Below are 27,051 nucleotides of genomic sequence, written 5' to 3'. Positions count from 1 at the left end.
TTACGACTGGGATACTTTTGCGGTTTTAACAAAAGAGCTACAATATCAGGGAATCTCCGTTTACGCTGAACAGCCACATAATGCCAACATCAGTATATTACATATGAAAGTCCGCTGTGGAATTTCCACAGGTCCCTCTAGTATGTCAATTATGTTTATTCATCGAAATTAAGCAATACTGACTGGTGTCAGATGGGCGACTATTTCAAAATATGTAGGAGGATTCTGTTTATAAACTTGCATGGGTTGATACAACGGAAGTTTTGTTCTTATTCCAGAGAGCTTTGCCGCATGATTAAAGTACATTTGTTTTATTTTGAGATCCCATTGGTCTTGTAGCAGAAAGAAAAAAAAAAAATTTGAAACAGAAATTCAGGATTCTTAAATTTTGTTTTATTAAAAGGCAATTTTCTCTTCATTTGACTACAATTATATCATGGATATAAGTTTTGTTATATGACTAGGTTTCGGTTTGTCAAAAAAAAACTTGAGTAAATAGAAACGTTCCGGAAGATCGGAGAGAAAATGGTTTCCAGATGAAAAATATTGACGCTTAGTTTTTAATACTTTGGAATTTATCAACATTTTAACCCTCGCAAAATCCATTTGATTTGTGTGAACGATCTGATATTGAAATTTTATTTATCTTTATTTTTTTTTTGAAGTTTTTCAGTTTAAGTTTTTTTTTTTTTTTTTTTTTTTTTTTTGTTTCTTTTTTAGAATCACCACTTATGGAGGACCAAAAACCACTCAAAGATAAACATGTTGATAACTGAATGAGGAAAATTATTAGGATTGAAAAATCACCATGCAACAACTAAAAATAGTTGACTTGAAGACCGCAACACCTCTCCTTTTATCAAATGGGATGGAGCTTACAAGACAGATGAAAATAATAAACCTATATTTAAAATAAAATGGTTTTTCTTTCTTTTTCTAAAATTTTTTTAAAGGAAAACTATCTTTTCTATTTTGGATTAAATGTTATTTGGTTAAAATAAGAAATAAATTGTTTTTGGTTAATTATTTTTTGTAAAAAAAACAAAAAAAAAAACAAATAAAAAAAAACTTGAAACGAACAAAAATGTTTGGTTCAAATTAGAAGTAGAGGTTGTTAATATATCATCTTGGCTTTGATCACACAAAAATGCGGGTAATTGATTCACGGGAGCAAATACTAAAAGCCACAAATTGGAGATTCTTTAAACGTTTTAAAATTCAAAAATACTTTTGCTTTGTGTGCAAGATGCACAACCATTTGTAGGTTCACACGTTGCCTTTAATTCTTTCAGATTTAAATGAACAAAAAATATCAAATTCATGTTAAGTTTATTTTCAAAACTATGTCTGACCAACATGCAATGTTTGGAATCAAATTTACTTATTTTTTTGAACTTTGCCCCATTTTCTTAATCCACACAAAAAAAATTTAAGAAAACTTGAACCACTGATTTTGGTAATTATACCAGATTTAGATATGAGTGACAACGGGTGTTTATGCAGCCCAACAAATTGATTTTGATGAGTAAATAGACAGACATAAAAAGTAAAGAAAAATTTTTTTTTTTTTTTTTTTGCTCACACATTGGAGCAGATGTTATGAGGTCGTTTAACTGCATACACTTGTATTTGACATTTTAAAATTAAGTATTGAGAAGAAAAAGTTAAAAATTGAATTTAAAAAACCAAAAGAATTAAAAACTTTAAATTCTATGAAATCTCATTCTTTCTTTTTATGCCAAAAAGAAAGAATGTATTTGGATGAGTTGGGAGAGAAAAAAAAAAAAAAAACTAAAAAAAGGAAGATTAACAAAAATTTTGTTTTTGTTCCAAACAGTGGAAACAGTGAATGTCTGTAGGAATGTTCAGGGGGGGAAAAAAATTCTTAATTTGTTTTAGTGTATTTGTAGTGGGGGGGAATAAAAAAAAAAAGTTTTGATGAAAAGGTCAAAATTAGAAAAATAAAAAAAATTCTAGAAATGAGATTAAAAATCAGCATGTTTGCTTTTGGTATGCTGTGCCTCCCACATGTCAGCGTCAGATCTTTGGTACATTGACGAACTCTGCGAGTGAGAAAGAGGAATCGTTTCTGGAGAAGGAGACCTGCAATAAAAACATTTTAAAACCTAAATTGAAAAGTGACAACAACATTTCCATGTTAAACAAAAATAAATATTTCAGATCTCTATTTCCACATGCACATTCCATTGTCTCATGACATACAATTATCTTATCAATCTTAATTTCTGTGTAAAAAGAAAAAAAAAAACTAAACTTATGCCTGCTTAATATTACAATTAGAGTTTATTTTTAATCTGATTTTGTCTACAGTTAATGAAACCCAGAGTGATTTTGATAATACACTTATACAAAACACACAGACATCGAGTTTTGTATAAATAATAAAGACTGATGCTCATTTTGTACCAATTAAAATGATTGACTCTTGCCTTGAGGAAGCTTCCGGGACTGACCTTTATTGCAAACTTGAAATGGAAAACTTCCAAATCTGTTCCAAGGGTACTGCAAAAATGCTTTGATCATTCTACTGCTCCAGAAGGTATCTCAATTCTGGTGCAATCCTCTACTTATATAAGAGTCAAAAACGTTGTAAGATCGAACACTGTTGCCACGGCTTTGACAGAGTATAAAATTAACTTTGAAATCTAGTGGGAATGTCCTTTTCTTTGCCTAGAAACGTTGCTAGTCTTTCTTTACTCTATTATTTTCATGGCAGGTGCTTGACTGAGCTTCAATCTAGGGCTAGTGCCCCCCTCCCTGTAAACTATTCAAAACAAAAACTCGTCTAGCTACAACCATTGTCAATGAATTTCCTTTTTCTTCTCTCAACTTTCACACGCAAAGTTTCTTTCCTAGAACTGCCAGTCTGGAACACAATACCACAAGGCTGCTTCCTGGCTGACCATAACATTCCCATTTTTAAACAAACTGCTGAACTGTCCTTTTAAATAACTTCTTTATTAGTTACAAACATCATTACAAATTTTCTTACAGTCTTTAAAGTGCTATACTTCTTTGTCTTTAAGGTGCGTAAATAATTTTCATTATGGAAGGCCATACACAAGCAAGCATATAAAACAAAATTAAAAAGTTGATCTTCCTAATAAATTTAAAAAAAAAAAAAACCCTCTAAAATATTTTTTTTTGTCCTTCTGGATAGGATCAAAGTACAGTACCTGTTCTGTCTTCAATCGGAGAAGAGAAAGGTGGGAAAGAATTGATGTTTTATTTACCTGTTTAGTTTCATGTGTGATTTGCTGCTGTGCCGCTCGCTAACTTCCCTACTTTCCACATCTGATCCATCGTAACTAGATGCACGAGAGTGACTGTTCTTGATGTTCAGTTTTTCCTTCCGTGGTGGCAGAGGAGAGTGGTCACTTATTTCTGAACGGTCATCATCATCCGCATTATTTCTGGAACGAGACGAATACTTGCGCTCTTCCACGGGACTTATCGACCGGCTACGAGGGGAGTATTGCCTTCTACTACCCTCCAGACCATCCATATCACGCAACAGTCTCTGTCGTAGGACTGGTGGACTCATAGAGTGACTCTCCGAACGGTCATGGTAACGTTCTCTTTTGTGAAGGTCCAAAGAACTGTGACCACCTCGAGACCTGGGCATTTTCTCTGGACTTCGGGAACGACTATAGGATCTAATAAAAAATTTCAAAAAAATCAAAGATTATGTCAGCTAAAATATAAGACAAATGCATGGGAAAAGTGAATGCTTAAACACCATGTTCTGTATAAAGTTAGATTAAGCAGAAAAGTGGAAAATTCCAAGTTAAAATATTAAAATTAGGGTTATGTATCAGAATATGAGGTTACAAATAGAAAGTCATAAGTGACATGTAGTAGGTAAACTGATTAAATTTTTTATTTTATATATCTTATTTTTAAAAGCAAGCGAGCTGTGTTTGGGACAGTTGCTTCCTCGTCCCATAGAGGATAGGTTAGAGAAAAAACATGTAGGAGATATATATATATATATATATATATATATATGTGTGTGTGTGTGTGTGTCTACCGTTGGGCCTTAAAGGGTAAGATGAAAAATGTTCAAAAAGTGATTTTGAGAGTATATTGTCTTGAAAAAATATTTTTTTAAGTGAGGTGTAAAAAAAATAAAACTCAGGAAGCCTCCAGAGCACTACTGCATGCACTAATTAAAATTAAGAAGGCCCTACTAAAATAAAGTTTCTACCCCACCCTCTGAAAAAAAAAAAAAAAAAAAAATCCACAGGAGCGCTACTAAAAGCAGTAAATATGGTTTTTATATATATATATATATATATATATATATATATATATAAACAGTTTTTTTTTGTTGTTTTTTTTTAACTCAACGGGGTTAAATTACATTTATTTGTAAGGAAAACGTTAAAATGTTAAGACAAAAAAATATTGTTGACCTTGTGTATTCTTTGAATAGCAGCAGTGGCTTTTAATATCGGACTTAAAGACAGGGCAGCCATGAAATAGGTAAGCAAACAAATTTTTGGAAACTAGAAGTCACAAACCAGATAGACGGTTTAAACACCCAAGCAAGCTGATCTCAGTTTTATAACTATAGATATTGATAGTTCAATTTACGATAAAGTAAGCACCATTTAAAATTGCCACAAATCATTTCTAAAACTAAACATTAATCAGAAGTGACTTTTCCAAGGCATTCATTGTCAAATCCAAATATCAGCTGACGTGATATTGTAAACACAAACAGAATTTGATGAACGACTTTTTTTTTTTTTTGCGAATTAGTCCATCTGGCAAATTATTTCTTGTAATATATAATAAAAAATCTCACCTGTGTTTAATGTATGTACGTATGTATGTCTCACAAAAACTTTCGACAGAGGCGATAGATCCTAAAAAGATTGGTATCATTTTGAAGCTCGCGGTCTCAGACGACATATTGAAAAATTGGCCAAAAAAAAATTCCTTCACCATAAACTGGCCAGTTTTGTACAAGGGGGGGATCGATTTTTTGCAAGTCATCATATCGGTTGGATTGACTTTGCCTAATTTTAATGTTCAAAATTTCCGGTCACGTCATGGAGCATTTATCAGATTTTCTTTCACTTTTCAGTGTTGATGTTATGGGTTCGAGCCTACCTGCCCCCCCCCCCCCTTTTTTTAAAACACCTCCCTTCACCTTGGCTGCCTACAGTTGTTTTGATTCCCTACCAATGCTACTTTTTTTTTAAAAACACCTTTCTCCACATGGGCTGCCAACTATTGTTTTGACCCCTCACCCCAGGATTCCTTACTACACCACCTACACACACCCGGGCAATGCCGAGTATATATATCTCCTTAAAAAAAAAAAAAAAAATTTTGTATTGTCCCTTCTTTCAAAACTTATAAAAAAAAGTAAAAATCAGCACACATCACAACAGGTGGATGAAAAACAATGACAAAAAAGAATGGAAGAAAGAATGAACTACTGCTATGTACAACAAAACTCCACCTGTTTATGTGAGGAGTCGCCATTTGGTCAACAATTTAATACTAGAATTATGGCCATAATTGCAGTAATATAAATATAGCATCTGTTCGTCCAAAGATGCAATTGAAAAATATATTAAGATCAAACTGCTTTTAGAGTAAAATTGTATAAGGAATTTAATGATGGCATTCATTTTGTATTAGATTTTTACAATAATAAAGTTTGTGTTTGCATTGAATATCCATAAATAAAAAAGATGTCTTACTTCTTCATTTAATGTAAATCCGTTAATAAAAAAAAAAAAAAATAAATAAAAAAATTCAAATGTTTAGCAAACCTGACATCTAAAATAATGATCTATTTTCTTTACCAACTGGTGTGATTTTTCTTTTTTCCAGTTGGAAAAGTATTTTTCTTCTTAGAATTCACCATTTGAGACATTTAATATGAATAAAAATGCGGACACTGGTGAAGACCCCACCCCGCCTCATTTTTGATGGCAGGTACACACTATTGTCCTGTAAAAATGATTTGAAACTACAAACCTTGAATAGCTTCGATCTCTTGAACGGGACCGGGAATAACGATCTGAACCCCTAGAAAAGAAAAGGTCAAGAATTCATGGCAGCAAAAGGTAAAAAAAATAAAAAAATAAAAAAATTGACAACTGATAAACTCGGGAATACACAAACTGCAGGTATTGCAGAGAAAAATAATAACTGACTTGCAAGAGCTGTGGCAATTCCATGTAATGAGAAATATATTTAATCAACAAATATGTTTTAATAAAGCTGGATAGTGTGAAAAAAAAAAAAAGGTTTTTTTTGGGGGGGGGGGCAGAAAAAAAAAAAAAAAAAAAGAATAACATGCAAATATGAGTTTATTAACATTTCTATGAAAATATTATCCATTGTATTTTAAATGTAGAACTGACCCAAATGAGATAAATTAATAAGCACTAATAAATACCAAGAAAGTAATATTGTGCTACATAGTTCAATACAAATCATAAAATCAAATTGTAAAAGACAATCTTTAATTTATTCCAGCACTTATTGGCAAATAATTTTTTCTTTTTTTTTTTTCTTTTGGCCTTGTTTCTTTTGACTGTTCTTTTTTTCTGCATGTTGAAATTACAAGTTCCTTTTTCACACCATTATAACAATGATTATATCTTATTATTTTCAAAAATGAGGCTACATCAAAGAAGGGTCACTCATATTCTTATCCAAGGTGGCTAGATTGACATTTTTTTTTTTTTTTAAATTGTATTTAATCTTTTTTAAAACAATGTACAGACTAAAGGAACAATCAGAATAAATGAGAAATTTGTAAGAAGTCAATCTAAAAAAAAAAAAAAAAAAAAAAAAATTTCTACATTGTACTGGTTTCTTAACTTCAAAATTTTAATTTACACATATCAAAGAAAAGAAAATCCCTAAATAATAAAAATCGTTTTCAGCACTTTACTGCAGTTTCATGGCTAGTCCGTTTGAATAAAATTGTAAAATTTCAAACATTTTCAAATTCAAATGTTTAAGGACGTTGGAAAAGCTAAGTTTCAAAGGAAACTGCAGTCGAGCATAATTTATTATTCATTATAGCTCTATCCAAATGGTTATTGAGCCCTTTCTCCAATATTTTTAGTTCTAAGGATGCTTTTCTTCATATTTAGATTCTCTGGATGCCTGTTCTCTTCGATTTCACGTTTCGGTCAATGTAATCTCCAACCTTCTTCAGGTGTATCTTGTGGAACTCTAGAAGGTTTCTATCGAATTTGGAAATCTCCAAGGACCTGTGGCGCAGTGGTTAGAGTAAAAATTCAATTGTAAAGCGATATTCTCCTGAAGGTTGAAGGTTCAAGTCTCAGTGTAGGTAATCTAAAAATACACTTGTAAATTACTTAGGACCTCTATCCAGTCATGGCTGATGGAATGAGAGCATGCTACCCCTGTGAAGTAAATAAAGGGTCCCATTCAAAATTCCATGCAGATTCCAAAGTTCAACAGAAAAATTTGAGTTCGACAAGATATATCTGAAGGTTGGAGGTTACATCAACCAAAACGTGAAAAATAACTCAAGATGAGAACAATAGTCCAAAGAATCCAAATAATATGGATAACCATTCCTCATCTCAAAAATTCAAAAGCGGTTTTGTTTATTTATATTAAAAAGCTTTTAGTCATTTGTAAACATACAGTAAAAGAGGGTGAAAGTGATAGACAAAAACTATAAGAAATGGATCACTTAGTGAGTTAATCAAAAATGGCTGTGAGAAATTAAAATGCATTTCTTTACAAACATAACTTAATCCAGAACTAAGGTATATTTTAGTATTTTTGTGTTATTAAATTATATTTGAAACAAAGATTGATTAACTCACAGTTAGTATGATAATAATATACATTTTCTTTTTAACAACTTAAAATTTTATTGAGAAAGAATTTTTAGTGGAGTAGTGTGATGTATAAAAGAAATTAAACTTATCTGGATATGACATAGGGTTGTTTGAAAAAATAAATTCATTAAATTAAACTATATGACGTAGGGTTGTTTGAAAAAATAAATTCATTAAATTAATTAAACTATATGACGTAGGGTTGTTCGAAAAAATAAATTAAAAAAAAATGGAATGACTTTGGCTAAAGTCAAGTCTCACCTTACTGGAACATTGGGTCGAGTGTCCCTGGAATAAATAAAGTAAGAAATAAATTAGATTGTTTTCACAACTGGTCAAATTGATCAGATCATCGCAAGAACATCAAAATAAATTGGAGGACATCAATAGATTAATTGTTAAAATTCAATTTTAATTCCATCACAATTTAATACATATATTTTTTTTCATTTTTAAAAAATTGTTCTCAAAACAGGTTTCAGTAGAAAAAAAAAAAACCCAATAAAAACTTTATATCTTCAGTCTGATCCTCTCCAAACTGAACTATTGCACTACTTTAAAGGCCGAAAGAAATAGGGTTATTTGTACTGACTTAACAAAGACTTGCTGCGGTTACTTTTATGTACGTTAATACTGAAAACATTCCTAGGCAGAGGAAATATTCTTTGAAAGAAATTGAATCGAAATACGTTTTTTTTTTTTTTTTTTTTTTTTTTTTTTTAAGAACAGGCTAATCTCCACTCCAATCCATACTAGATATTGGGCAAAAAACATATTGCCAATCATATAATGCAGTCTTGCATATGTCAAATAGACAGATAAAACAATAGAAAAACGTATTTGGATTCTTCAGACTACTGTTCTCATTTTGAGTGTGATTTTCACATTTCGGTCGATATAACCTCCAACCTTCTTCAGGTGTATCTTGTCGAACTCAGGAATGTTTTGGGAATGAAAAATCACACTCAAGATGAGAACAGTAGTCCGGTGAATCCAAATAATATGAATAACCAATCCTCATCTAAAAAATTCAGAAACGTCAATGGAAAAAAGTCTTACAAAAGAATACGAGAAAAATATGAAGTGAACAGAACAGATTTAAATAAGTGACTTTTTAGTAAGAACAAAACTGATATCGGCTAGAATTAAATAGAAAATATTTGGCCTGTATGGACAAAAAAAAAAAGTCGGCATGAAAAAGGTATGCAAAGCAAAAATGAATAGAGCACACTTTGGCTGCTGATATTTATACGAACAACAAAATTTCCATTTCTTTCTTGTGCCAAGAGGGGAGAAAAGCTTCAACTGTCAAAGAAACTGTGTTTCAATCTTAGCATGAAGCACTCGCATGTCTTACCAAATTGAAAAACTGTAATACAGTGAAACAGTGTGCCTGTGGATGAACATGATATATATTTATATATTTTTAATAATTAAAATCATTTTCAAATCCACTTCTAAATAAAGAGTACAAACAAAGATATAGTTGTTCACAACTTTTGCAAGGCAATGTTTATTTTTTTTTTTATTTTTTTTTTTTGCAAAACATCAGATTTTTCCAAGTACTCAGAAAAATATACTAAAACCAGTCCATTTGGCATAATGGTTTGCTAATGGACTGAGATGAAGTTTCAATCCTCCAATTATACCAAAGACAAAGAAAAAGAAAAAAAAATGGTATTTAATAATTAATGCCCTCTAAACATACAGTATTACAATAGAAAAATGCGAGCATGAAAAGTAATATAGTTAAGCTCAAACATGGAAAAGAAAAGGACAAGATATTCTAGTAAAAAATATAATAAATCTATAACTTAAAATATTGCAGCATTAAGAATTGATTATATAATGTTAAATTGAAAAAAAAAAAATCTTAATGCTGCAATATTTTAAGTTATAAATTTATATTTTTTTTACTAGAATATCTTGTCCTTTTTCTTTTTCATGTTTAAGCTAAACCATATTTTTCAGGCTCACATTTTTCTATTGTAATCCATGATTTTTCCAGGCTTCCAATAAATTCACTTGTTCATTGTTTAATTTCAACCTTATTTTTTTTCCCCACATAAACATAACATATGTAAAACAATGTACGGCACTCGTCTACTTTCATTCTCTCCATTTCACTTATTACTTCTCTTTTCACAAGAACGGTGAATTAGTAGCAACACTAGTGACTGAAGCAACATGGTTGCTATGGAAACCAGTTATAAAATATGTCGCTCACCTCCATACGAATTTTTACAATTTTGAACACCAGTAAATTTATAACTTTTGTTTTACTGAACGAAAATTGAAATTTTTTTCACAATATAGCTAAGAAGGTGATCTATAAACTGTAATAATTGTTTGAAATTTGATCGAAAAATGAGTGAGTGGTGAAGCTTTAAAGCAGTTCTAAATGACTAAAATGGCCACTTAACCATATATTCAAACACTACCGTGGTTGAATGATTAAGTGAGCATTAAGCGTAAGTGGAATAATCTTGGGAAAGAAGCCCCATCCCACACACACCTCGGTGTAGTATCTAAAATAAAGGGAGCCTTTGAGTTGCCATTGACTATGGTCAACTATTTTGCTTAAAACTGATAATCTTGTTCCTATTTACTTGCCTCTCTGCGAGGGCAGAGTTAGACGCAAGGTTGTTTTTTTTATGTGGGGGAAAATCCACCTCCCCAGAAAGGGGCACTCTGGATAGGAACAAAAATAAAAAATTTTTCGGTCATGAAGGATTTCTTCTCCACTGACAGAGGACAGAAAAGGTGAAATGTAGCATCAGAACAGATACTAGTTTGCTTGATCATTGAATGTATCAGATGGTGGGAGGAGAAAGAGTGAATTAGACTAGAAGTTATAAAAAGTAGATAGGACGTAAATAAATGAATCAATCTGTAAATGATTGCCTGTCTGATCAGTCACTATGACAAGTGTTTTGATTGGATGATGTAACTATAGTTTTATTCAGCGTTGGAGACAGTTAATAGGAGTGCTTATTTTTTGTCATAACTAACATCTGATACTTATTCGTAAAATATAATTTCTCTCAAATGAAAGCAGGCAGTAACTTCATTCTCCAACTCCCTGAGTGTACTTTATAAATATATATTTACCTTCAGTTGTTTTAAAGGAACAAATATATGCACCAATTTACAATAAACTAATATTAACAACAGTTTATGAACCATCTCGATTATATATATATATATATATATATATATATATATATATATATACACATACACAAACTTCTATAATTTTCTTTTTTTTGTATTGATATTCATATTAAAAACCCTTTTTGCTATTTATTTAAAAAGAAAATGCAACTTCGTTATATATGGGTTATTGAATTGCATTCATCTGCAAAAAAAAAAAAATCTAGCTAATTTGCATATTCTTTTAAACATTCATTTTAATTAATTCCCTATTAGTTTGTTTTGTTTTTGTTTTCTTATGGGATGATCATCTTTAGGTAACTAATATGTGTAATTATATTTATGTAGATATTCCATGATTTATACTTGCGTAATATTTGCATAAAAAAATTACAATCTCTTTGTATATATATATTTGTTTAAAAACTTGCCTACCAAACTCCTGTTAGTTTTGGGTCTACAGATATGAAGTTTAACATACAGGGTATTTGAACCCATGCGAAACTAGCTGGGAAAAATTGGTGCAAAAGTGTGAAAATTAAAGAAATGGAATTTGCCAGGTGAATGTCTAACAACACAGCATTACAAAAAATGCATGCATACATAATAGCTATTGGTCCAGGTTTTAATTTTTAGCCTTGCAACAAATATGTCTTCATAGCTCAGGCATTAACATCAAAGGAAAAATAAAATCGTAAGCTAAACATTTTGGTTTCGATTCTCTATGGTGGTGCACAAGCTTTTTTTTTTTTTTTTTTTTTAACTTTTTAAATCATTATTATATTGGGGCCAAAATAATATAATAAATACGCAATCTGCATTAATCAAAATATATTTGAGCCTATTTTATGCCCAGCCAATGCCGGGTGGCCTGCTAGTATGTATGTATATATATATATATATATATAGACTTTACAAAATGAAAAAGAAAAATATCTTCTACATTAAGTTTTCTTAAAGAACAAAAAGTTACTAACAAGTGGCAAAGCTTTTTGAACGATGATGTCTGATTAAACTTGGTAAAACCGAAACGACGAATTAGAAAATCATATTTTAGTTTTAATAAAAAAGATTAAAATGTTATGATTTTCGATGAGAGGAAGAAAATTATAAAAAAAAATACAAATTTCATTATAAAAGAATAAATAAATAAATAAAATGGAGATAATTTAAAATTAGTGAAACAAGTGAAAAACCCTTAAATTTCCCATTTTTTTTTTTTTTAACATTTACACAAATTAAGAAAAAAGTCTGAAAAACAAATAAGCATTACATTAAAAACAAAATAAAACAATGAAAGGGTTTTACTTACTTTTAAAACCTCAAAAAAATTTAAAATAAAAAGGAAGGTGGAAGAAAATTTAAAGGACCAGGGGAGACAGGTTATAGACTTAGAAAAAAGTCACAATCAATATTGCAAGAAAATAATTATAAATTTTTGTTGGGTAACAATTTTTGCTTCAATCTTCCTTTTATTGGCAACATGTAGACATTTCTTTTTAAGTACGAAGGTTTGAAGTATTTTCTTTTTAGTTCTTAGGAAGAAAATTATTTACAATGCTAAATTTTATGACAAAAAAAAAAAAAAAAATTCTTCAACTGATCATGAAAATAAAATAATTATCAAATTAAAATAAAAACTGTGGGTGGGATGGGGGAGGGGAGTTCTATTATTTATGAAATATTTAAATGTGTTCAATCCATAAAGTTAAAAATAAATACAAATTATTAAAAGTGGTTTTAGTGATTTGTTTATTGTGGAAAAAAAAAAAAAAAAAATAGGCCAGCCCAACACAGCATAAAAACTTTTTTTCTTATTTCTATTCTTTCATGGAAATATTTTTTTTTATTATTAATTTTAGAAAGAAAAACCTTAAAATGGTTAATTAAAATTGTAATTATTACATAGAATTTACAAATAGAAATATTTTTAAGTTAAGACATCAATTGCTTTTTTTTTTGTTTTGTTTAAATTAGAACCGCAACGTGTTTCATATGATTTTGTACATAATGAAAATCTTAAAAAAAAAAAAAAAAAAAAAAAAAAAAAAAAAAAAGGGGGGGGGGTGTGATAATCTTAAGGAGTGATATTTATCTCGTTTACAAAAAAAATAAAATAAAGGTTCGTGATAAAGGTGAATAAAATATTTTTGAAAAGAAACTGGATTAAAATGCATTTTTTGTTTTTAAAAACAGACTAATTATCAAAAAATAAAATTGACTAACCAATAATCAAAAAACATTGATTTTATGGAAAGACCTGTTTTACTTCATTATATAGAACACTAGCAAGGCTACCCAGCATTGGTTGGAGTAAAGGTGTAACATTTCAATTAAAACTTCTGACTCTTCTCTTTCCTCTGGCCCATTCTTCAGTGAGCTCATTACTCTCTTTCTGTACATATACACTTTTATAGATTGCTTCAGGAATGGGTCAGTGTAAGGGAAATAGCTCCCTGATTAAAGAAAAGACAGAATTACTTAAAACCTGGAAAACAGACTAACTCATTCTCTGATGAAATCTGTGCCAGTTTAGGGTTAAAAAAAAAAAAAAAAAAAAAATTATTCATGCCAATTTGTGGGGGGCTGTTTTATAATTTTAGCCAGATATACACAGACAAACTCAATAACTCGTACAAAATAAATTAGATCTTATGACAATGGACTGAATAACATATGAAACATGTTAGGCTCCCAAAGTTTTTTATTTTTTTTTTACTTTTCAATAGCAAAAATTTTAAATAATAACTTCAATAAGAAAAGGGAGATTTTGCAGCTTAAGATATAACTTGCATCCTTTGCATTCTTGTTCTTCCTTCATAACTTAAAAAATGTACAACTTATGCCATATATGTAAAACTAGCATTAAAGTCAGCAAGAAAAAGTTTTATCTAAAAATCAATTTCAGTCAGAAGATAGATTTTTTATTGAAATAGAAATTCAAGATGGCAGCATTCAGGTTTTAACAAAATGAATTAAAAAAACATTTTGAATTTTTATTTTAAGAAAATAAATATTTCAAAAAAATTTCATTTTGATGAAATTAATAATTCTATAAATTGTATAGTTGAATTAAATGCTAATTCCTGAAATATTTAATTTTAGATTGGAGAAAAAATTCCCCCTCCCTCCGATTGGGTAATCATATAGTATGATTAATAGAACAAAAAATCTTTGAAAAAATAAAACAAAAACATACAACCATGTTTTATTTACTTGTGCTTGTCTAAGTGACAATAATGAATTCAGAGAAAAATCTTACAATGAGTTTCCACACTTTAAAATTGAACAGGTAGGTAGAAAATTATATTTTCTTGTGTTTGGTGAAAGTTATTTGTTGTAAGTTTTGTTTGCTTCTTGGCTGTTAACCATACTATATGACTGCCGAAAATGGTCTTAAAAAATTTGACAAATGGCATCACGAGAATTTGGTAAAGACTTAGTTTTTATGCTGGCTGTGAAAAACAAGGCCCAAAAATAAACGTTATTATCCTAGTATGAACATCAGGTATTGTGTGTGTGTGTGTCACTTGTTTGTGTAAATGTAAGCAAATGGGAAATATTAAAAAAAAAAAAAAAAAAAAAAAAAAAAAAAAAATGGAATACTCATTAAAAAAAAAAACAGTTAGAGGGTCTGTTGAATAATCTGATGATTTTGGTTTGTTTTTTTTTTTTTTTAAGATGCCAGTATGTAGCACTTACACATGTGTTGGTATGAGAGAAGATTTAGGCTTGGTGTGACCTTCAGAGATTCCCTTGAAAGTTGGTTCAAAAGGATTGGTCTAGGTTAAAGGAGAATTGCGTGTTGCAGTAATCTGGTGGACGGACATTTTGGGTTGGTCAGTTTGTTTTCTAGTTCCAGTAGCGCCGAGTCATAAGGATTGGTTTACGTTAAGTAGTACAGAAACCGCGGCATTTGGTGTCTTTCGTATCCTTCGAAGAAGACAAAAAAAGCGTGTCAGCCAGCCACGAGTAGCAAATAACTCAGTGGTCGCAGTAGGGTAGGCCATCCCGGAACAGAGGAGGAGAAAAAGGAGGAGGACAGTTTGTGTTTTGGGTGGGCATGTCTGAGACGGCAGAGACAAATCATGAGGCTGACCATGATGGGTGAGTAGCGTCTGTCAGTACAGAGTGTGCGGAGGAGACGTGTGATCGAGTAGGAGTAGGAGCGCCATAGCACAGTGATGACGACGACGACGCATGACTGTATGACTGAGACCCTAAACAAATATGGGCATACAAGCATATCATGTAAATGGCAAAGCAAAAACCTAAATGGAGTGTCGACAACATAATGGTTGTCGGCTCACCCATACATTGACGATAAACAAAGAGTAGAGACACTGGCTGCTGCTTTTTGACAACAAAAATCAAAGAAATCATTTTCTTAAAAGCCTCAAGATTATTTGAATAGATAGCCCCCACCCCAACTACTTTTTCAAGACAGAACATAATTATCAGTTAGGAAGAATTTTAACAAAATTAAATTTCTTAATTCAATTCAATATCCTCCTTTATTCAAAACTAGCAGGACTACCTGGCATTGCAAAAGAGTATCATAACTTCTGTTCCTCTCGTTACCCCTTTCCCAATTTGCTTCTTTACCCAGCAACACACACAATTCAAGTTGTCCTAAGGGAAATAACTGAAAACAAAATCAGAGTTATTCCCCTTTAAATAACATTAAGACTTAAATGTCCGCTGATCCCCCCCCCAAGTTTTATGCACAGCACAACAAACGCACTTTTTATATATATATATATATAAGTGCGTTTGTTGTACATTTTTCAATCTTTAACTGGACATACAAACATCTGCCCTTTATCTATACACGAAGTTGAGCCTTTTCTCACTGACATTGATATTAAAAACCTACTTTTTCTATTCAAAAATTATTGAAACAAACTTTAATATACCCAATCATGGATATATGAGCAGCTTCATAAAGATTAACTAATTTGCATATTCCTTTGAAAAAAAAAAAAAAAAAAAAAAAAAAAAAAAAAAACGACTTTAATTATTCATTTTTTATTATTTCTTATTTGAATGATTGGTTTCATTTTACTATCATGCTCTGGTCTATTTATGCATAATTTCTACATTGTGCATAATTGCATAGGATTTAGAATGAAAAAGCTGTAGCATATATATATATATATATATATATATATATACACACACACACACACACATTTTCGATTTGTCTTTACATAAGCAGTAATTTGTTGCTACACAGTCATGAGCATGTTTTGGTCATCTAGTATTTAGTAACTAGAGACCTCTTTAGGCCTACAACGCTTATTTTCAAAAGTGGAATTCTTAATGAAAAACGAAAATCAACTTTCAGCAATATGTGTAGCAACAAATTACTGCTTATGTAAAGACAAACTGAAAATGTAACTTGCTCTACTTCCGTATTGAACACTCTTGTATTAAGCTTATATTTTACTGGTTACCCTACCTTTGTAAAATAGCAACCTCAAATTATATATATATATATATATACACACACACACATATGAATCTGATTTTTTTTTTTTTTTTTTTTTTTTTTTACTTGCTGACATTGATATTATAAGCCTACCCTTTCTATTTAACAATTATTAAAATGAACTTTTTAATATACTCAGTCATGGATATGCGAGCAATTACATGATGGTTAACTAATTTGCATATTCCTTTGAAAATAGCGCATTAATGACTTATTCCTTTTGTATTTCTCATTAGACGATGGATTTCATTTATTATTACACTGAATTCTATTTAGGTATAGTTTCTATATTCTACATAATTGTGTAGAATTTAAGTTGAAAACGTTTCAGCACACAGAAATGTATATATGTATAAATGACCTTGTTAGTGTGTGCGTGTGCGAAAACTCTACCAAACAGATTTTATACATAAAAAAAGTATTTGAACCTATAGCAAACTTTTGATAGCCAGCAAAAATTGCTGCTAAAAGGGTCAAAATTGAAAACAAAACAGTCGACCTTGGCAAGGTAAGTTGAATAAAACAATACCCCTGCCTACACTTTTAAGCATGTGCGAAATCAAACATTCATAGCTCAAGGTCATTTAATTTTTAAGCTTCTGTATCCATCTTTTGGTAGTTGAGACTAACTTTTCTGGAGATAACGACAACACTAATCATTCTAGTTTTGATTCTTGCTGATAGTACCCAAGTCATATTTTTTTAAATAACTTTTGAAATCATTACTATATATTGGGTAACAAGCAATAGAGAATTGGCTCTATAATATGCATACATTAAAATATAAGACCTCTGCGTATTTTACGACCATGCAATGCTGGGCAATCTGCTAGTGTGTCTATATATATATATATCACATCTGTGTGCAGACGGTCTATACAAACTCCTCTCTCAATTTTGGGTCTACAGACTTGAAACTTGATATATAGAGAGGATTTAGATCTGTGGAACAAATTCGATTTGATTTTTAGTTGGTAAAAATAGTTGCTAAGGAGTTAAAATTGAAAAAAAAAAAAAAAAAAAAAATTGAACCTGGCAGGAGTAAGACTACTAAACATTACTTCTACGCATGCGCAAATATACATTCATATATCCAAGTTGCTTAATTTTCAACATTTTCTTTATCCATCTGCCGACAACTAATATGATAACTAAGGCCGGAGTGCTAAAGGTTTTGGTTTTGATTCTAGCTGATGGCACCAGAGTCATTTTATTTTAATCATTACTATATATTTGGGTACAATAATCAATAGAGAATTTTTTCAATAATAAAAATACGAAATTTGCATGAATTACAATATATTCAAGCGTATTTTATGACCGGGCAGTCTGCTAGTATAATAAATAAATATTGGGTTGAGTTACTTCCCTTTGAAAAAATTATTTTATTATCTCTCTTGCAATCCTCTGGAAATTTCATAACCCATTATTGGATCTTTTTAAAATACTAATTGGGGATATGTATTCAACAAGTAGTCCGACAGTGACTTTGTTGCTGTCAAGAGGTATAATCCTATGTAGTTCTAGAAGCTCCATCCAGTGATATGGCTGGAACCAGTTAAATGGGCTCTGGTGAAAATTCTGTGAAATGCCTGCATCAGAAACTGGTGGTTACTTTTGGTCCTCCCATCCCTACATATGTTGGATAATCTGTGAGCGACATAATTTAACAATAGAACAGGATTCTTCCCTTAAATGACACTTTCTGCATGTAACAAGCACCTCTACTATATAACACCAATTTTTCTATAAAAATATAAAGTATATTGTTATGGTCAGAGCGACAACGAATGATAAAGCAAGCAAGAGTCATAGAATCAGAAGAGTTAAATAACATTTTTGGATACCCATGCATCAAACCAAAACATTTTTTATGGCATATTGTCTACACCATTTATTGTGACCATCTCCCCTCAAATTGTGCATTGTTTATTTAACAAGATATACTGCTTTTCACTTTGTTGTAAACCACTAGATGCATCCCTTCTGCTTATTCAGATGGTATCCCTGTAGCCACCAGATGTAATATCTTTTTTATTTCACTTTCAATGCTCAATCATTTCAACCAGATACCCAATATCTAACAGACTTTGAATAATTTAAACAGAATCATTTGAAAATGCTTCTGTTTTATAAACGAACAGCTCAATTTGTTTTAAAATCATTAAATTTACAAAATTTAAAAAGAAAAAAAAAAAAAAAAATTGTTGTCAAATCGAAGCAGCCAATGGAATAAATACTAAAAATAATATCGCCAGAATTCACAGCACAAAATAAAATTCATTAAGGTATTGCATCTTCTATTTTACCCATAATAAAAATATATATATATATATATATATATATATATATATATGACTATATTTATAAAACAATACCTGTAATAGAAAAAGCGGAAAAGATTAATATTAAGAGAATTTTTGTATTTTATTTTCTCTACCGATTCATCCAATAAGTTCTGTCAGGATTTTAATTCTGAAATTTAGTTCTAGGCGGTAATGTCTAAAAGGAACTAAATATTTATATACTAGTGGGAACCCAAGAAAATTCCATAGCTGTATCTTTCTGGTTAAAGTAATTTCAAAAGATATGATTCTAAGTGTCCATTTCCGAAACCCTTGTAGAAGTTTGTGGCATATGCCCATTCTCTGAACGTCTGACACAAATGCAGACCCCACAATATTATTGAACCATCTTTGAACAAAAAAAAAATATTACACTTTGATCTTAGCCTGAAGACTAAGAAACTATTTAATTTGAGTTTTATGTTAGTCGCAACAGCGTCTTTTTTGAGAGGGGATCCTACTCTTAAAAAGGGGGTGGAAAATGGTTACATAGAATATAAAATTGCCTTAGTGTATTATATACATATGTGGACACATTTAACATTAGTTAACTTATATTCTAAAAGAAAAAAAACAAACAAAATAAAAAACCAACTACACATATGGCAGTATACAAGGAGCATTTGAAGTATGTAATGGTTTAGGAGTTAGAAACTGCTAAAGTGACCAGAGATATTTACCAATGCTCTTTTATGGCCTTCAGGCTGGCATCCAAGTGTTGTATCTGTTCTGATATCAGTTAAAGGAGATGACATTCTTCTTGACTGGAGCAATCTTAATTTTTGTACCCATAAAGATTTTTCATTCAACTTTTTAACTGGACACATTTTATTAGTGTTGAATTGCGGTGTTTGAAAAAGTTTTCTTCTTTCTAATATAATTTAATATGAACTGATGATTAAATGTGTCACTGCCTGGTAGTGTATTTACTAGTAATTTGTGGGTGTTTTTTCTTTTGTTTTGCATTTTTTTTTTTTTTTTTTAAACTATGCCAAAAATATTTTTGGTCTAAAAGGGAAGTAACTGGATGAAGATAGAGTTAGATCATTCTTGTTTAAGATGGTAGCCACTTGAAAATAATTCTGACATGAAAAAAGTATTTTCTAGAATTAAGTTGAATTATATTAGAAACGCAAAAAATCCACAATTTTGGGTTGGGATTAAAATGTAGCATCTGATTCATCAGAGGAGAAACCCTAAAGTAATCATTGTCAAATTCAAAGTAGCCCTTTTAGGGAGCTAGACACCCACTATATATATAAAAAAAAAAATCCATTGTGTTTAGGTTTTCCCTTGTAAATATTAAAAAACATGCAGGAGATGGTTTACAAAATTCAGAAATTAAAATTTCACTCTTAAATATCAAGACTGATTAAAGCATCCTGTTTGGCACAACATGAATTGTTTGAAGGTAACTATAAATTGAAAGATAAGTTCTGTGGACAAGCCATGAAGATCACATTTTCCAAGCTTAGGAAAATTCTTGCTAGTTTTTCAAAGATGCTGCAGTACCAGTTAAGTAATGTATTTTTCTCCCTCCCACGGCAAGATGTGACACAAGGGTCAGAAAGTGGGATTGAAGAGCCAATGCCTCAGAGGAGGAACACTTTAGTCTGCAAAAAAATGCCTAAGCAACCCGTCGGCAATCTCCAGAGATACACTTCAGGCAATTAGCAATAAATTAACCCTTTCTCAAAGAAAAGGCCAAGCATGGGAGGGTGGATCCCCTAGAACTGCACAGGACCACAATCAACAGGGAAATAGCCATTTCAGAAATGACGCAAACTGTTGGCTTTGGAGTTAAGGGGAAAATTCCCGGATAACTGAATATCCTGATCAATATATTAATTTTCAAGGAAAATGTTTTTATATTTTGTAAACCATCTTCTACATATTTTGTCCACTTTTTTTCTCTATTAAGCTGAGTGAACAGTTTGACTAACTTCAACTGCAGATTTTTTTTTAAACCTTTTTTTTTTTTTTTTTTTTTTTTAAAGTAAATCCATAATTTTGTGCATCAAATGCTGCTTACATGCCATCAGGTTTTAAGAGCCCCCCCCCCCCCACACACAGAGTTGAGAAATCTTGATTTATCATGTAAAACATGTTTTTGGTACTTGTACAGTTTAATCAAGACATTAAAAAAAAAAATGAAGATATCGAAAAAAGGTTATATTGTATGTATCCGTTTTGGACTGAAGATCTCTGGAAAAAAATTTCACTTGATTTGATCGAGTAGTTTTATTTTTTTACAGCGGAAAAACATGTTTTTATAAGAGCGTGTTGAAGTCAGCCATATTTGAATTTCTTAAAGCGCCAACATTCCCTCTCCATCTTTAATACTAGCTTTTCTTCCTAAAAATTGAACCTTTTGCTCGGTATAACAAATTGTGTTTTAGCTGTAAAAAACTTGATGAAATTAAGTGAAAAAAAATTTTTTTTTGAGAACTTTGTTCCATAACGGATACATACAATATTACCTTTTATATTTTTTCTATATTTTCATTTTTTAATGTCTTGATTAAACTGTACAAGTACCATGTTTTATACACATACCAAATGACCAAAAAGCCGATTAGGATCGCACCTTCTAATAAGATGATTACAAAAAATGTTCTTGCAAAACCAAATTTTAGAAAATGTCCCAAGTTTTTCTTCTATCGCCATTCAAAATTGTCAATAACTCAGATACACTCCTTTATTGGTACTGCCCAGATCTGGGCTGTGCATTCGTCAGGCCAAGAAGAGTTTGGAAATTGTTTTGACAAACGTTACTTTGAGAAAATTGTACAGATAAAAAATCTGTGAGATTATGGTTGGATGATTGCCGAGGAGAGATCATAAAATGGTCTCCACATATAAATTAAACAAAGTACCTTGGAAACTGTCCGATGATGGACCTTGACATGGAGTGTAACGCTATGATGATGATTGAACAGAGATAAAAGGCTTTTGGTTATTCATAATAATCTTAAAGGGAGATAACTGAAAGTTGGTTTACTTGTACTAAATATAATTGCAGAAACGATTATGAATTTTGTTAACGATGACTCGTATTGAGAGATTTGTACTGTTTTGTTCCATTAGATATTCACAATCATGTTCATTTGGTTTAACGTCTTTTACATGTTGGCATGTGTTGGATGGCTTCAAGAAATTGACTTCCAAGCTAACCTATCTCCGACCAGATCTTTACATTCTTGCTATTAAATTTCAGAGAATTAAAATCTGGACATGACTTATAGGCTGACCTGATAAAATAAGAATTGTTTATGTTAGGGGTGGGTGTTCCTTGATGGAAGCGTTGATCGAGTTTGAATAAAATAAAATATGTATTAGATATGTTTGAAGCCAAAACAACGCATTATGAAACTAAACATTTATTTTTGTTTGAAATTTATAAATATATGGGAAAAAAAAAATACTGATGTTGAAATTTGACTGTGAAATATATTTATAAATTTCAAACAAAAATAAATGTTTAGTTTCATAATGTGTTTTGGCTTTACATGTATCTAATAACGTATTTTATTAGAAGGATTGTTTATATTAATCTTTGAATTATTTGAATTTTAAAGATTTCACTTGTTTCAATATTGAAACTTGAAAAAGAAAAAAATGTATTCATGCTTAAATATAAGAATCAGTTCTGAAAATTTAAATCATAAAACAAAAAAAAAATGTTAAGTTTGTTCTTAATTCAATTAAAATCAAATTTGTTTATATCAAACATGTCTTCACCTTAAAAGGAGATAATAAAAGGATGACCTTTAACTTTGATTATTCAGACTACTATTCTCATCTTGCTTGTTATTTTCAGGTTTCAGCCAACATAACCTTCTTCAAATGCATCTTTTCAAACTATACAGAAATTTCAACTGAATGGTTCATTTAATCCACAGGAGGTAGATTGTTCTCATTCTGTCAGCCATGATCAGGTAGAAGTGTTGGTTTGCTATTCTTGGTTATTATCACCTGCAATAAAGATTGAACCTTTAACCTTAAATTTTTTTTCTCATGGAAATCGCTCTAGACAAAGCATGAAAAAAAAAAAAAAAAAAAAAAAAAAAAAAACTTCAAGGTCAAAAAGCAGCCATGGATAAATGCTGGATAGATTCCAACCCAGGAGCTGCAATTCTTGCTTTGTTAGAAACATTGCTCATAAATAGGAAAATTAAAGTGAGATTTGCAAGGTTGAATAAATGTTAATCCTCATGAACCCCTGGTGCAATGGTTAAAGGTGTTGATCTGCAATCAATTCTAAGTGACAGCCTTCTTGAGATTTCCAGTCAATCCTTACTACAAGCGATAATAACTAATATAGCATAAATTAACAATTCAGGCTGATAGAATGAAAACAATCTACCCTGAGGATTAAATACAGGATTCAGTTGAAAATTCTGTTTAGGTTTATGAGTTTGAAAGAGTTCTGTGTAAAAAAAAAATAAAAAAAATAAATGCCCCTGAAGAAGGCTGGAGGTTATAATTGGTTAAAATGTTCTGAAAATAACTAAGATGAGAATAGTAGTTAAAATAAAACAAACCATCAATGCCCATCTCAAAAATTCAGATTAAAAAAAAAAAAAAAAAAAAAGTTTTCATTTGTTTACAAGAATATTTAACCCATGTTCAAATCATAGCATCGTGAATTCTGGTGATATTAATACAAGAAAGAAAAATATAAAGAGACATTTAACAAGACAACCAATTTATAGCTTTTTCTAAAAAAACCCTTTAAGTCGTATTCGCAGAGGAACTAGTTTGGAGATGTTTACCCTTTTGGATCTTTTTAAAAAGAAAAATCCCCAATTTTTTTTTCTTCTTTTTTTTTTCTTTTTAAATCCATAAATTTCACATGAGTAAAATATTTGGAAGACAATTTTTGTTGATTACAACAAAAGTTCAATAAAAAGCGCAAAGTCATCTTTAGTAAAAGCATTAAAAAAAGGTATTTTAGAAATTAAGATTAAATTAAATGATAATAAATGAAATAGGATTTAGATTTCTTCATTTATTATTTCCCTATTTAAACCTTTATTTCATTTATTTTTTTTAATGAAATTATTTCTGAATAAAATTAAAATTTTGATTTTAAAATTAATTTTAGATAATTCATGTATAACAATTATTTTTGAATAAAAATTAATTCATGTATAAAATTAAAAGGTCTACATTTTTCTTCACTTATTTTCAAATAAAAATATTTCTAAATTAAAAATTTTAGTTGCTTTTCTAGCATTATACATTTAAAAATAGAAAAATCTTTACAATATACATACTGATGTCATATTCGAAAAATCATGTAAATTGATCAAGTAGTTTTCTTTTTTAAACTAAGAAAATAAAGTTATAATTTTTTGCGATTTTAATCCTAAATGTATTCATTATAAGACTGATTTTGATCACAATATTTCGAACCGAGTTGTCTCCTTATTTATGCTGAATCAAAAAACGTGGCCGATCAAAAATTCTATATGTATCGCTTTGTCATAAAGTTTTGATTTTCTTAGTTAAAAAAATATTTTATCAATTTACATAACTTTGGGAATATGACATCTTTGTTCCGTGAGGAGTACATACATTAAAGATTTTTCTGCATTGTTGTGTAATTTTAAATAAGCACCAAGTATTTTTTTTTTTTTTTAAACTTGTTTCTCATTTGTACAAAAATGAGAAACAAATTAAAAAAAAAAAAAAAAAAATACTTGGTGCTTATTTAAAATTACATGAAAATTTTACTTTTTAAAATTACATGAAAATTTTACTTTTTAGAGCAAATTTCATAAATTTGTAAAAATTATAAATATTTAAAAATGTATAAAAAACGTTTTGCAGCTTTTTATAATTTACCTGTTGATACAAGCCCCAAATACCATCATTATAGCGGTTTAACAGCTGTTTTATATGCTGGCATGCATTGTGTAGCTTTTAGAAATTGATTTACAAACTAACCTATCTCTGACCAGGTCTTGATTTATCCCTCTTTCTCTCATCTATTTTTATCACGTCCTTCCATCTTTTCCTTGACTCCCCACATCAACTGGACCTGCTACCTAATTTGCTCTACATCTAAGCCTAGAACTTGTCTGTTCTTACAGCATGACCATACCATCAAAGTCTCCTGTTCTGCACACATCTCCTTATTTAACCCAGATTTAGTTTTCATCTGAGGTTATCAAAACTAAGTCTCTTTAAGACTCACATTACACGTCCATAATACTCATCTCATATCTCTTCATGCAACACATATCCTCAACCCTCACTTGTCAGCTTTCTCATCCAAAAATAACATTGCGTACACATGTCTCCTGTATTTACTCCATCCAGTCTTAACACTTGCAATCACACTAGCAACAAGGCAAGAAAATTTTGCCATCCAAATATACTTTTGTCCACTCTGGAGTTTTCATCAATCTCCATTGTCTTACACTTCTCTCAAACTACCAGTAATTCGCCTGCACTTTTTGTATACTCTATGCTTACAAGTACCAATAATAAAATTAATGAAAAAGAAAATAACCGTGGTCAGGACATGTGTTGGGTAGATTATAAAAAGTGGGTGGTCATATTTTAAAAGCAAAAATTACCCACACCTCCAAGCAGATAGATATATGAAAAGAATATTAAAAAAGATAAAATTTTGATGAGGAGAAAGAGGAACTATAAATACATGCCCCAGAAAATAATGCTATTAAAACATTAATTTCTAGTCCCAGTATTAATAAACTATCAGACAAGATCATGTGTCTCTCGCCTATACATAACTTTAATATACATGAATTTTTTGTTGCTTGTGCAGTATATATATTTTTTTAAGGTAAAAAACACTATTATATAGTATCAAAATTACAAATAAAAGTAAAGATTTTTGAATTATACTTTTATCATGTTGGTTAATACTGAAGAGTTTTTAAAAGGGAGTTAACTGCAACTGATGATTGACAAATCCGCTATTTCAAAATAAAAAATGGCAAATTGATTTTTTGTAAGAAGTTCTAGATCTTACACTTGATAATTTTTTTTGTGATTCTTATAATTTTTACTAATTTCCACAAGACATGTAAGTATGTAATGTTTTTAAGTAAAAGGCATTTGTTAAAATCCCATTATATTGCAAATTAAAAATTTTTTTTTTACATTTAGTAAAATCAGTTTTATTTTTATGATTATTAATTTTAAATTTATTAGTTTTTAATTGATTTCATTAAAATGATATTTTTAATTATAATTGTGTTTTTAATTGAGTACCTTTGAAAATAACATAAAAACTTTATTCATATCTACCAAATTTAAATCAATGAAACTTTGTATAAAGTCCAATTCTGGTTTGCTGAAAACTATTCTAAATTTTGAATCAAATAAAAAAAAAAAATTTTTTTAAAGAAATTCTAGCTTTAAATATGAAGAGTGGTTTAATGGATCTAAGAACTGATGTATTGAGATAATTTTTCTTTGGTAAATATGGTGTAATTTCAAATCCAGATTATATAGTTACAAAACAAAAAAGTCTTCCTAATATCTTCTTAAATTACATCGATCTTACAATTTGACATAAAACAGAACCCAAGAATGTGAAAATGTTTCTATGAAACCTAAAAACATTGGAAACAAAATTGTTTTACATGAACATAGCATATTGACAAGAGTAAAAGCCACACAAAACGCATACACATGTGCAGACACACACATACCTGCGCCAAGATCCTCCAGGTGGAAAAGGACCTCTTCTCCTAGGGTTCCCCCGGGGTCTTCTTGTTTGGTAAGGCCGGGCATGTTCGACACGAACTCTTCGACCACAAACCAGTCTATAAAAATGTAATGTTAAATAAATCAAACTCAAATCATACTTTTCATAAAATAATAAAATTTATGGCAAAAATATTTAGCAAAAAATTTTTCTGTTAAAATAATTTCCAATAAGAATGGAAAAATTCCCGAGAGAGAAAGTAGGGTAAAAAACTTTTCTAAGAGATTTTTTTTAATCTTAGGGTTCATTCTCTTCCACAAATTATAGGAATTAAAATAATGTAAGTAAATTTGAATGATTATTACATATCCGCAGTAGTTACAAGTAGTGAAAAGAAAATTTTGGTTTGAGATAACTAGTCAAAAGTATTGAATTTTGCTACTGTTGAGTTATCAACTCCGCCACGAGACTCCAACCCATGCCTAACAAATCATCTATTAAAAA

The 27,051-nt window shown here is 30.1% G+C and overlaps 2 protein-coding genes across 6 annotated transcripts in view; one reads left to right on the top strand and one right to left on the bottom strand.

The window, feature by feature from the left end:
- Window positions 1-1,009, top strand: part of LOC145293016 (transmembrane channel-like protein 5) — a 120,822-nt gene extending 119,813 nt beyond the window's left edge. For all 4 annotated transcript variants that reach the window (XR_013869641.1, XM_080139293.1, XM_080139292.1 and 1 more), the window contains one exon: window positions 721-1,009. The gene's annotated coding sequence lies outside the window, so the exon portion shown is untranslated. The remainder of the gene's footprint in view (window positions 1-720) is intronic.
- A 303-nt stretch (window positions 1,010-1,312) lies between these two features.
- Window positions 1,313-27,051, bottom strand: part of LOC145293018 (uncharacterized) — a 71,238-nt gene continuing 45,499 nt past the window's right edge. For both annotated transcript variants that reach the window (XM_080139299.1, XM_080139297.1), the window contains exons 3-7: window positions 26,552-26,665; window positions 8,133-8,159; window positions 6,019-6,069; window positions 3,255-3,677; window positions 1,313-2,103 (exon numbers count right to left, since the gene is read on the bottom strand). In XM_080139299.1, the coding sequence (XP_079995425.1) occupies window positions 1,986-2,103; window positions 3,255-3,677; window positions 6,019-6,069; window positions 8,133-8,159; window positions 26,552-26,665 (733 nt within the window). In that variant the 3' untranslated portion in view covers window positions 1,313-1,985. The remainder of the gene's footprint in view (window positions 2,104-3,254; window positions 3,678-6,018; window positions 6,070-8,132; window positions 8,160-26,551; window positions 26,666-27,051) is intronic.

Source organism: Euprymna scolopes, chromosome 14 (assembly GCF_053919585.1).
Source record: "Euprymna scolopes isolate OS-2025 chromosome 14, ASM5391958v1, whole genome shotgun sequence".
NCBI classification, from domain to species: domain Eukaryota; kingdom Metazoa; phylum Mollusca; class Cephalopoda; order Sepiida; family Sepiolidae; genus Euprymna; species Euprymna scolopes.
This window is presented reverse-complemented; position numbering and strand designations above follow the sequence as displayed.